Source organism: Babylonia areolata, chromosome 3 (genome assembly GCF_041734735.1).
Source record: "Babylonia areolata isolate BAREFJ2019XMU chromosome 3, ASM4173473v1, whole genome shotgun sequence".
Classification (NCBI taxonomy): Eukaryota; Metazoa; Mollusca; class Gastropoda; order Neogastropoda; family Buccinidae; genus Babylonia; species Babylonia areolata.
Window position 1 is genome coordinate 15,069,259 of NC_134878.1, and position 12,284 is coordinate 15,081,542.

At 38.4% G+C, this 12,284-nt stretch overlaps 1 protein-coding gene across 1 annotated transcript in view; it reads left to right on the forward strand.

Annotated features, from left to right (window-relative positions):
- The first annotated feature begins 1,917 nt into the window (after positions 1-1,917).
- The window catches only part of LOC143280245 (serine/threonine-protein kinase RIO1-like), a 28,879-nt gene continuing 18,512 nt past the window's right edge, over positions 1,918-12,284 (forward strand). The window contains exons 1-8 of the mRNA XM_076584878.1: positions 1,918-2,087; positions 5,033-5,171; positions 5,851-5,944; positions 6,716-6,767; positions 7,737-7,827; positions 8,461-8,565; positions 9,240-9,301; positions 10,012-10,092. Coding sequence (XP_076440993.1) covers positions 1,918-2,087; positions 5,033-5,171; positions 5,851-5,944; positions 6,716-6,767; positions 7,737-7,827; positions 8,461-8,565; positions 9,240-9,301; positions 10,012-10,092 — 794 coding nt within the window. The remainder of the gene's footprint in view (positions 2,088-5,032; positions 5,172-5,850; positions 5,945-6,715; positions 6,768-7,736; positions 7,828-8,460; positions 8,566-9,239; positions 9,302-10,011; positions 10,093-12,284) is intronic.

Below are 12,284 nucleotides of genomic sequence, written 5' to 3' on the forward strand. Positions count from 1 at the left end.
AAAAAGTCATTAGGAAAGCGGGTGGGGTGGTGGGTACAAGACAAGACACCTTTAGCGACTTGCGCAATAGAAAACTGACCGGCTGACAGACTAATAACAATTTTGACCGAGGAAAGACACCCACTACATGATGACATTAATAGCAGCTGGTCAGGCATAAGTGGTAGGTTCAGAGCTCCACGCGCACTGAACAACATCTCGCTACATTCATTCATTCATTCCTACAGCCATTCGCGCACACAACTGAATCAAAACATCCAATCCACTAACTCATGAGTGAACCCTCCCACCCCCCAAGCCCCCTCGCCCCCTCGCCACAGCAACACCTGAACTTCACCAGCAGACGAGTGCATGGGAGCAGACATTATGCGTGCATGTGTGACTGAGCGGGTGAGCACGGGCAAGCATTTCTCTGTGTCAGTGTGTGATCGGAAGTGATTTTTAAATATTTTCTTATTTTACTTGGATTTCATGTATCTTAATGTTAATGTACTAGTTTTATTGGCGTGACATATGTTATGTGCATGCATAAGTTGTATGTGTGTGTATGAGTGTGTGTGTGTGAGCCTGAGTGTGTGTGTGTGTGTGTGTGTGTGCCAGTGCATTTTACTTATATATACGATTTATTCCCTTGATGTTTTTATTAATATATTCAGTTGTATAATACCTTATGGTCTTAAGCGCGCGCGCGCGCGCGCGCGTGTGTGTGTCGGTGCCGGTGTGTGTGCGCGCGTGCGCCGTGCGCGCATGTCATTTTTTAGTAATCTATACCCTTTTCTGTTGGATGTTTTCATTTGCAAATGTTGTCCAATACCCTATTGTCTTAACATGAGTATGTGTGTTTGCGGAGGGGGGTGGGGGGTGGGGGTTAGTCTATCGTCAGCTATTCAGTGGGAATTCTTGACTAGTTTTAATCTTTTATGTTGCGCATGATGATTTTATGCCAGTGTTTACAACGAGCCTGTGATTGCACAACTTAATTTCCATGTGGATTAATAAAGTGTTTTTGATTGATTGATTTTGAACGCAGGAACGCAAGAATTTTATTGCAAAGGCTTTTTGACCCGTTACGCAGATCGTGCTGACAATGTTTGGGTAAACAGTAGTTATATTTTACTATGAACATGAGTCAACATAATCAAATGAATCTTCAATAGAGAGAGAGAGAGAGAGAGAGAGAGAGAGAGAGAGAGAGAGAGAGGGAGGATGGTTTCAGTAAGAGTGTAATAATAAATTTAATGAGACCAGAAAAGATTTTCATGTTCATTAGTGGTGGTCAAGCAGCAAGGGTCACAATGTTGTATAAAATACACGACCTGGTGCAAGTCAACAAAAGTGTCCTCCAAAAACCAGTTACGAGAGACAGAAGATCACATGACCAACAGTTTCAACGGCTTGTGAATCATAAACAGCAGTATCGGCTCTTTTCTTTCTTTCCACGTGCCATTCGTGAGTGGAATGAACTCCCAGCAAACACTGTTGAGGCAGACTCCCCCAGCAGCTTCAAAAGCAGAGTCACCTCTCACCTCAAGGTCGCCACTCTTGACAGTCTCGCTGCTGCGAAACTCCAAGAGTAGGCAAAACCACGGGATAAATTACAGCAATTGTCGGGTATGAATGTGAGAGTGAATGTTTAGGTAAGTTGTGGGTAGGGGGAGTGCTGGAGGGAGGGCGCTGCGGCGGGGGGTGCCAGGGGCCATCAATAGGATGCCTGCCTGTCACTTCTCGCCCCCTCTGATCCAGTTAGTGGGCAGGAGGGAGAGTGTGAATGTGATTGGAGTAAATTTTTTTTTTTTCAACCGGTCTGCGGACCCCCCCCCCCCCCCCCAAAAAAAAATGTAGCAAAATAATCAACGAGTTGATTGTGGCTACACAACAGAAGAAGAAGAAGAAGGAAAAGTGGATGAGAAACCGGAAATGACACTCCTTCCGGTCGAACCTGCCGGAAATGGAAAGTTGCACCATTGTACCACGCTGGCCAGAAGGAACACGCGCTCCCGTGAAGACCGCTGCAGAGATCCAAGGAATATGATGGCCTCCTTTGAAGATTTTGTTCCTGGTCAGTTCTCTGATGCTGACGATTCGAGGTATTTGATTTTTGTATTTAAAAAGAAAAATGTTATCAATGGTTTTCTACTGATTCTTTGATTCCGTTTGCTTTCTCAGACGAGCACACGTGCACGTGGACGATGGTGTCTTCGTTGGTTAATTTTAAGGCCGCGCTGGGCATCGATCCTGGCTCAATGTGCAGCGAACAGCTCGACAGCGGTCCCGAATAATTTAACGGATGTGAAGCTCGGTCAAGGAAAGTCAATGCGGACCTTTCTTTATTCATGAGTTTATCCTGCATGAACTTTTCACCAATGGCTATTGGCAAAAACTAATACGAACACTGTAAGTGTAACAGAACCTTGTACAGAAAAGTCCAAACATAAATCATTCTTGATCCACAGATAGGTCACATTACCCTCAGCACATCTTCCTGACTCGCCATTTCTCCCACCAAAATTACCAACGGACTCCCACTTTTTTTTTGGTTTTGTTTACCGACAAATTCCCACCAAAATCAATGTGTGTAACAATTACCGATGTCGCTCAATGACATTTTCGTCGGGAACTCCGCTTCGTATCCATCGAGGATTTGAATTGGCAACAGATGCCGCGGACATTCAAAAAAAAAAAAGTCCAGGAATCTGAACTTGAGATCGATCTCTTGACTTGACTTGACTTGACTAGACGACGGTTTAGGCCTCTCCCGAGGCCTGTTCGTGTTCCTAAAGAACTATTACTGAAATAGTAGCATGCGTGGCGAGCGCGGCTAGACCAGATCAGTTGTCTGACAGGCTGGGTTATACAGGCCAGGTAGGCCCCTCCAGTGTTTATCTAAGCGGGTTTTGAAGGGTTTTTTTATTCTATTGATCTTCTTTTTTGTCATTATTCATGATTTGAAAATTTGATCTTTTTTAAAATTTTTTTTATAAATATAATTATTCTTGAAAGAAATGAACAAATGATCAATTATCAGTTGTATTGAGTTTTATACTTTGATTTAGTAGTATGTTTTCTGATTAATGATTGCTGCATTTTTGCAAACAGTTGAAACAGACAGAAACACACACACACACACACACACACACACACACAGTGAGGCACACACACATATATACAATATATACACAATACACATTGTATGCCCACTCACACGTACACATGGTAATCGGTCGTTTCACCCCATTGCCAGTTCACCCCAAGTCAGTTTGACCCCATTACCGTCGTTTTGCCCCAAGCTGCCTGGTTCAAACACAGTTCTGTATCACTAACAGACTGTGATATCGCATGAATGATTGATGCCAATGAAAGAATGTGTGTGTGTGTGTGTGTGTGTGTTCCTCCAATAAAGACAAAAACAGAATGTACTTTTTGTGTTTTTGTTTGCATACATACACCCAGGATAAAAAGTACACAGGCACACACTATTTCTGGTTACACATTACAAGTAGGAGTTTCACTGCAGCACTGATTTAAAGCAGTTTTGCAATAAAAGCAATAATATTTATGAAAGCTACTAAAGTAATAATGAATTAGTCCATTGTCTCAGTCATATATCAGTTGAAAGTTATCAGTTAAATACATGTATCACACACAATCCCAACACATTTTGTAACATCTGTGAAACACAAAAGCACACAGTAATTTCACTTTTAATCAGTTGATTAATTTTCTATTATCTGTCCAATCTCAGATAAGTTTTGGTCCATTTAGATGTGAGCATGCCTTCAGGAGTTCACAAACCAATTTCGTCTCTTTTTGTATTCCTCCCAGAGTGCAAACAGTTTTGCCTGTTGTGGTCAGTACTTTCGTCACTGGATACTTTTCAGTTTTTGTTGGGACACCAGCAAGGCATGAATCTTGGTCAGTTTGGCTTCAGTGTGAAGAAGTTCTATGGGGTATAGGGGCAGCTGGCATTTACCAGTGGCACAGCTATTAATGGTAAAAGGGAAAAGGCAACAGCATTGTTTGTGGGCCTTTGTTCACTTGATAGGGTGAGTGAAATATTTTATACTTAAATGTCTTTAAACAAATTAAAGTAAACATTTCTAGCATTGAAAAATGGAATCCAGAATGTGAAATGATATTTGTATTTCCTTATTCACACTATTCTCTCAATATTCCAATTATCAGAAACCCAAGATTCTATGTTGTGGGTTTCTGCTATCATCCTTATTCGTTTTAATTTTTTTAATTTACCGTTTCCAAATTTTGGTTCTGCGCAGCTAAAATGGGATTTTACTGATCCAATTAAATTTTCAAGCCATCCCCCATTTTGGCTATAATTATTACTTCTGCTAGCCTTCCGCGCATTCAAAGAAAACAATAATTACACAATTAAATGTATATATTTCATGAACTGGTTGGGGGCAAAACGACTGTGAATGGGGCGAAACGACCTGTGATATGGGGGTGAACTTGGCTGGGCTTGGGGGCGAACTGGTTGGGGGCGAACTGACAAGGGGGCGAAATGACCAGTAACCATACACATAAAATAAACCCAAATGAACATGATATGCACTCAAACTACACTGACCGTTACAGTCCTTCATCTAAGTTGAAAAATGTAATACTTTTGTGTCTTTATGCTAGTAAGTTTCAGTTTTAAGGAGATGTCAAAGCATGTGGACTGATCCATGTATCATTGTATGCCACACCACATCTACTGTGAAAAAAAAAAAGAAAGAGAAAAGGAGCAGATGCCTGACCTTTGCATAAACCAATCACACTGGTCAGGCCTGGAGTTGTTTGAACCATTCAGTAGTGATTACAGTGAGAACACTGTTGATGCATTTCAAGTGACAATGAGAACAATATGTATTGCTTGAAATGATGATGAGAACATTGATGATTGTGTATTGAGCTGAGCTGAGTCACAAAATTGTGTGTGTGTGTGTGTGTGTGTGTGTGTGTGTGTGTGTGTGTGTTTGACTTTGATTGTGTAAGCCAAAATTTGCAAGTTATTTTTTGCTGTTTATTTCAGCTCTGAAGGAGAGACTTTTGAGCCATGCCCAAAGTACAAGGAACTTGATGAATCAATTGTAAATCTTCTCGGCAATGAAGACGATTATGACAGTGAGTCCGACCACGATGACAAATTCTTCAAATATTATGATGATGAGGTATGCAATTTACTGATTATACCATTCAAATATTTGATAATAATGATTATTATATCATACATACATGGTAATGAAAATGTATTGATAAAGATAAAATACAATATGTGACTCATGACTAAAATAATCAGATTAGTCATTTTTAGTGATATATTGTCATATTATCAATTTTCGTTTTCTTTTTTAAACAAGTTTTTATGAAATAGTCCCCACCCCCACCCTTCAAGTATATCTGATTATAAATACTGATCAACAATTTATGAAATGGTTCTTTGAAATGGTGCACAGTATGGACCTATAATATAGATTCACTATTATTACAATATGAGACATAATATTGTTCTTTAAAAAAATTGATAATATTCGTTGCCATTTATGAACTTATTAAGCTTCTAAGATTACATGTAAAGAAAAACTCTATTACTATCAAAGAAATCATATTGCTTTAATCTGTAGAACTACAAATGAAAATGATTCAGACATGTGCAACATCTTTTGCCTTCCAGATGGCCTTCCAAGCGTGTTTTAGAATGTGTAAATATTTTTTGCACATTTTTGATTACTCGAGTGTTTATATTTTCCAGTTGATAGAATGAACAGTGTGTCTTCCAACTTTTCATCACTGAGATCTTTAATAAACAAATATCGTGTTTTTATATTTTCATGTTGTTTTCCTTTTCAGCCAAAGGTGGGATATAATGCACAGCAAGTTAGCACCAAGACCGCCAGCTTTCAACCAAAAGACAAGCTGGTGAATAGTCACAAAATGAACTTTGGTGAGTAATTTCCAAGAACCTTTGGTTAACGCTTTTTTTTCCCCCCTTTTCTGCTCCTTTTACCTGGAACAGCCTTCCACACGATCTCCATTTTATATTTATTGACTCTGTCTCTGCCTTTCACTCTTGAGTAAAAATTCATTTTTTCAGAACCTGTCTGTAACTGTAAGCACTTTAGTTTTGCTGCTTTAACGACACTTCTCCGTGCCTGCAAACTCTGAATGTATAAGGAATGAGAGAAGGGTTATGGAGGGGGTAGGGGAGGGGGTGGGTATTGTGAGGGGTGGGGGGGGGGGAGTTAGAGACAGAGTGGTTATCAGTGCTTTAACTTTAAGTAATTTGTAACTTTTTCTTTCATAAAATTCATTTAAGCGCCCTCAGCTCTTATGTGAGGAAAGACGCTATACAATTGTACATTATTATTAATGTTGTAATTAAATTGTTATTATTAACAGTTTTCTCACTTTGAAATGTAACACATGATGTTCACAGAGTGAAAGTGTACAGTTTTGGGAAACATTCATTGATTTATTGGAAGTGTGCGCCACAATTCTAATTAGAAATTTTATGAGAATTGAAGGCCTTGGCTTTCTTTTCTTTTCTTTTTAACAGAAGAAATGAAAATCAATGGCTTTTTTTTTGTTCTTTTCTTTTTGTTTTGTTCTCTTCTGAACAAATGGGTATTAGTAATAAAAACTAATATGTTGTTTTTTTTATTTGTTTTTCTTTTCAACTGAGTAAAAGAAAATTATGATTGGTTTTCTTTTTCAGGAAATGCAGGTCGATCATTCACTATCAGTGCTGGCAAAATGGGTGGAGATGAGTGAGTAGCCATTGTTTTTCACAATCAAAAACTCCGGAAATTTTTTTGGTGTTTTTATCATGATTTTTTTTCCAGTCTTTTTTTTTAATTTCATTTTCTGATTTTTTTTTTATATTTGTATGGTCGTCAAAGGGGACGGGCAGTTGTATTTGATTTAAACTAAATTAAAGACAAATTTGTTTTTATCCATTCTGTCTTTTCCTTTCTGTCAGTTTCTGACTCATACAGATAAATTATTCTTAGTTTTGATAATTTTCGTATGTGTTGTGTGATTCATTTTATTGTATTATTTATTGATGGGATATTACACTTTCAAGACAGAGCCTTACTTTTTTTTCCTTTGACGTCCTTTTACCACTTAGAGTAGACATAACGGAGAACAAAAGTTGACAGTTATATTTTTGGACATGCTGAAAAAGGAGTGATGCAGACAATGTTGCCATTTTCATGTTAGTGTTTTTTTTTGGTTTTTTTGTTTGTAAATGACTTAGAGATTAGTATCTGATTTATGCTGTAGTGTACGGTCTCTGATTTATGCTGTATTAGGTATCAGTCAATGATATCGTGAATAGCGATTTTCTTTGTGTCCTTAGTTTAGTAACTTAGTTTCTGTCACTTGAAAAAAAAAGAAAAAAAATTAATATTCAAATTCATATAGATGCACGTGTTAGGCAGCTGGCTGACCAGCAGCTTAACCCAATGCACTTAGTAAGGCCCTGAGTGCATGCATGTGTATTTTTATACCCATCAAAGTGGATTTCCTCTGTATAATTTTGCCAGAGGGCAACCCGATTTGTTGCCATGGGTTCTTTTTCAGTGCACCAAGTGCATACTAGTAGCGCATAGTTTGTTTTTCCCAGTCAAACTTGGGGGGAAAGGGCCAGAGCGGGAATTGAACCCAAACCCTCATGTGGACTGTATTGGCAGATAAGCGTCTTAACCATCCTGCCACCTTCTTCATGTTTGCAGTGTGCGGAGAAAAGACAAGGCAAACAGAGCGACGACGGCACAGGTACTGGACCAGCGTACCATGCTGATCATCAACAAGATGCTGACACAGGTATCTCTAATACGAAACAAAGTTTCAGTTTCAGTTTCTTAAGGAGGCGCCAATGTGTTAGGACAAATCCAAATATACTACACCACATCTGCCAGGCAGATGCCTGATCTGCAGCATAACCCAATATGTTTGGTTGATGCCTTGAGTGCATGTTGATATATTTGTGTGCAAAACGCAGACAAGCCACAACAAAACTCAGGAATAGAATAGACGCGAATGACCTGAAAATTGAAAAACGTAAATACTTTGATGTTCCACGAGAAGATAGATAGTGTAGAAGTTGTAAAGTATTGGAAGATGAAATCCATCCACTTACTTATTGTGTCAGATTTAACACTTTTACAGTATTATGTGTCAAATTTAATGCTTTTACAGTATCAGGTGTCAAATTTAACACTTTTACAGTATTAAAGAACAGTTTTTAAGGGATATTCAAGAATATGATAACACAGGTAATATTCCCAGTCAGGTGATGCTAATTATTAAGTGACGTACAACCAAGATTGAGGAAATTTGTTTTTGAATGCCGTGCCAGCTAATAACATCAACTATTCATTTATTTATTTGTGTGTTATAAACCTTAAGGTTTCATGACAGTGAAATTTATTCTGTTCTATATTCTGTTCTATTCAGGGCCACTTTGACAGAATCACGGGCTCCATCAGTGTGGGCAAAGAGGCCAACGTGTTCCGTGCAGAGAAGGACACAGAGGAAGGGACAAAGTTCCTTGCCTTAAAGGTGAATGGAGGGTGGGGGTGAGGGGTTGGAGGTTTATGTGTGTGGGTTAGAGAAAGAGTGTGTCACTGTGTAATGTGTGTGTGTCACTGTGTGTGTGTGTTACTGTCTGTGTGTGTCATTGTGTGTATATGTGTGTGTCACTGTGTGTATATGTCACTGCGTGTGTATGTGTGTCACTATGTGTGTGATGTGAATAATGAGCTTGTGATTGAGAGCATAGTGACAGGTGTGGGTGTGAGAGATTCTGTGTATGGATTTTCCCCTTTCTTCTAATATACATAGTGTCATGAATAAAGAAAGGTTGTATGTTTGTTGCATTCCAAGTCTGTTGGTGATATTCACCATGATGTTCAGTACCGCTTCTGACTTTATCCACAGCGACTTCAATGCCAAAAGATAACAAAAAACTAGAACAAAAAAACAAAACAAAACAAAAAAGAAACACCAAAAGAACACTTTAGTTTTCTTCAACAACCTTTTGCATAGCACACTGCTCTGTGCATTGCTTTTCTTTTTTTTTTTTTTCATTGCAGAAAAAGAAAACATCTTTTGTTTTACATTCAAAGAGAATGGTCAGTATGAATTGCCAATGTACAGAGTGTGTGTGTATGTATATGTGTATTTATTTTATTTTATTTCGATTTTTTGCTCAATTAACTTTCTTTGGACTGCAGGTGTACAAGACATCCATCCTCACTTTCAAGAACAGATCCAAATATGTGGACGGAGACTTCCGGTGAGTTGTTGAGGGCCTCACAACACAGTTTGATAGCGTTGTCACGCTGTCCTCAGCAGGCACTGTATAAACAGAACACAGTCTGATAGTGTGGTTACACAAGAACTTTATGAACATAACACAGTCTGATGGTGCTGTTACACTGTGCTCAGCATGTACTTCATGATCAGAACACGGTGTGGTCACACTGTGCTGAACAGGCTCTTTGTGAACAGAACACAATCTGACAGTATGGTCGCACTGTGCTCAGCAAGCACTTTCTGAACAGAACACAGTCTGATAGTGCAGTTGCACTGTTCTCATAAACCACTTTATGAACAGAACAGTCATATAGTGTCTGACATTGTAGTCATGTTATGCTCAGCAAGCACTGTATTGGAGTTTGGGGAGGTGGGTGGGGGGAAGCAGGGGGTGATTTAAAAACTTTCCAGTTAGGAGCTAGCTAGATTATATTCATGCATTCCCATATATCTCAAGTGCTTTTTTCGTAACACTGGAGCCAAAAGCCTGTACAGCTTAAATTAAGCCATACATTGGTATGCTTGGATGAAGTATTGAGTAGTCTGTGACAGACTGTGAGAGAATTATTTGAGAGGGACAGCACATTCGTACTTACTTTGAATTAAAAAAACAAAAAATAAAAGTAAATGATGTGATGAGTATGACTTGAATTCCTGTATTTTTCATGGTTTGGTTTGTATGACTGTCAGATTACGCCGTGCATACCATGGATCAAACCCTAGAAAGATGGTGAAGACCTGGGCTGAAAAAGAAATGCGAAATCTGTCAAGGTAATATATATAGTTCATTTTCCTAGGTGTTTTTGGTTTTTTTTTTGTTTGTTGTTGTTGTTTGTTTTCTCTTTCAGACCTACTTTGGGAGCACTGTATTTTTTGTTAAATGATTTTGATGATCGTATAGATACTTATATAGCGTCTATCCTCAGTTAGAAACCAAACTCTAGGCGCTTTTCAAACATGGAGTCATTTGCACAACAGGCTGCCTAACTGGGTAGAGCTGACTGAGATCTATTTTGTGATATAGTATTTGCATTGTACATTAACTTTAAATATGAAGTTATGCTTACTCATATTACGATGCTGATTTAGTTTGCAACTTCTATAAACATGTAAACACATACACATATACTGATTTTAATGTAGCAGAGACCCAGGCTTTGACACACAAATCAACAGACTCGGAGTCTGGTGAACATTTCTGTGCGTCACCCCAATGACTCTTCACAAGATTTGAATAAGGGAGAAGAAGAAAATATAGTACTTTGAAACAAACCAGTCATCCTTAAACCTGGTACTGCCTGTGTTAAAAACACAGTCTCATGTGTAGCACATGGTCTTAAAATCTGCATGATGAAGCAATGAGATCCAACTCCTAAGCAGCTTGCTTATGTTGCAAGATTGAGGATTTCATTTTTCTGACAGATTGAATGCTGTGCTATTATTTTTTATTTGATTCACAACAGAAATGAAGCTACACCCTGATTGCCAACTTCTCGTTTCTTTGTCATTGTTTCTTGAATCTTGTATCTTCTCTTCTAAATAGTGTTTCTTCTTCTGCATTGTGGACGTGCAGGTTGAGGTTTCACGTGCATTACTTTATTAATTTCCTCTGTTTATTAGGCAGCTCTTATTTTGGGGGATGTGCATGCTGGGTATGTTTGTGTGTCTACAATCCATTGTTTAGTGTTTCTGTAGTTCATTGTCCACTGACATGGATTACAGGATCTTTTAACCTGCATTTTTAATTTCCTGCGTGCATGTTTACACACAAAAGAGATAACGGCACAAACAGTTCTGCGCATGAATTGACCTAAGAAATTGGAAGAAAAAACAACAGCCAACAGTCTCCATTTTAAGCCACCAGTTACTGTTACTGAACTGGACCCATGACCCTTATATTGAAAATTAAACACTGATCGCTCGGTTGTTGTGCTTGTCTGTATAGTGCTGTCCCAAAAGGTCATGAGGGTGTGCAGTGAGAGCACTTATAAAATGATATAAAGGGATTTATAAAAAAATTTTTTACTTTTTTTGTTGTTGTTTTTTTTTTGTTTTCAAATGTGATTCCTTGTTTACAGAACATATACCTACATGCAGTGTTTTCAAATGGACCAGTAGTCCATGTCAAAGGAAAACTCTTCAGCAGCAGTTAGTCTCAAAATCCTACATGATGAAACATGAGATCCAACTCCTAACCAGCTTGCTTTGCATCATTGCAAATACAAGATTGAGGATTTCATTTTTCTGATGGATGGAACGTTTGCCACTGATTATGTGATTTTACTGTGTGGAAAGAAATGAAGGTGCACACTCTCAGTACTTTTTCATTTGGTGGAGTGGTACTCTAATGGAAATGCATTCTCCTAATAAGTGAGAGAACGAGTGTATTAGATCATAATCCCACTTGCCAGAATTTCCTCCCTCGCCACTAGAGCTTGAATGGATGTCTGGATGCTAGGTCCCATGTGTAGCATGCACTTAATTCATGTAAAAGAGAGTTGTCCTTGGCCAAATTTAGTAATAGAATCAAGCAGTCAATCACTTTATCCTTCATCCAGGGGCCCTAAATATTTTCTGCACCGTACTGTCTCAAAAGACAATTTGGGTGTGTGCAGCATGAATATTTACACAAGATTATAAAGGAGAAAGCAATGCTCTTAAAAAAAAAAAAAAAAAAAAAAGAAAGAAAAGAAATGATTCTTTGTTTACAGAACATATACCTACATGCAGTGTTTTCAAATGGACCAGTAGTCCATGTCAAAGGAAAACTCTTCAGCAGCAGTTAGTCTCAAAATCCTACATGATGAAACATGAGATCCAACTCCTAACCAGCTTGCTTTGCATCATTGCAAATACAAGATTGAGGATTTCATTTTTCTGATGGATGGAACGTTTGACACTGATTATGTGATTTTACTGTGTGGAAAGAAATGAAGGTGCACACTCTCAGTACTCTTTCAATC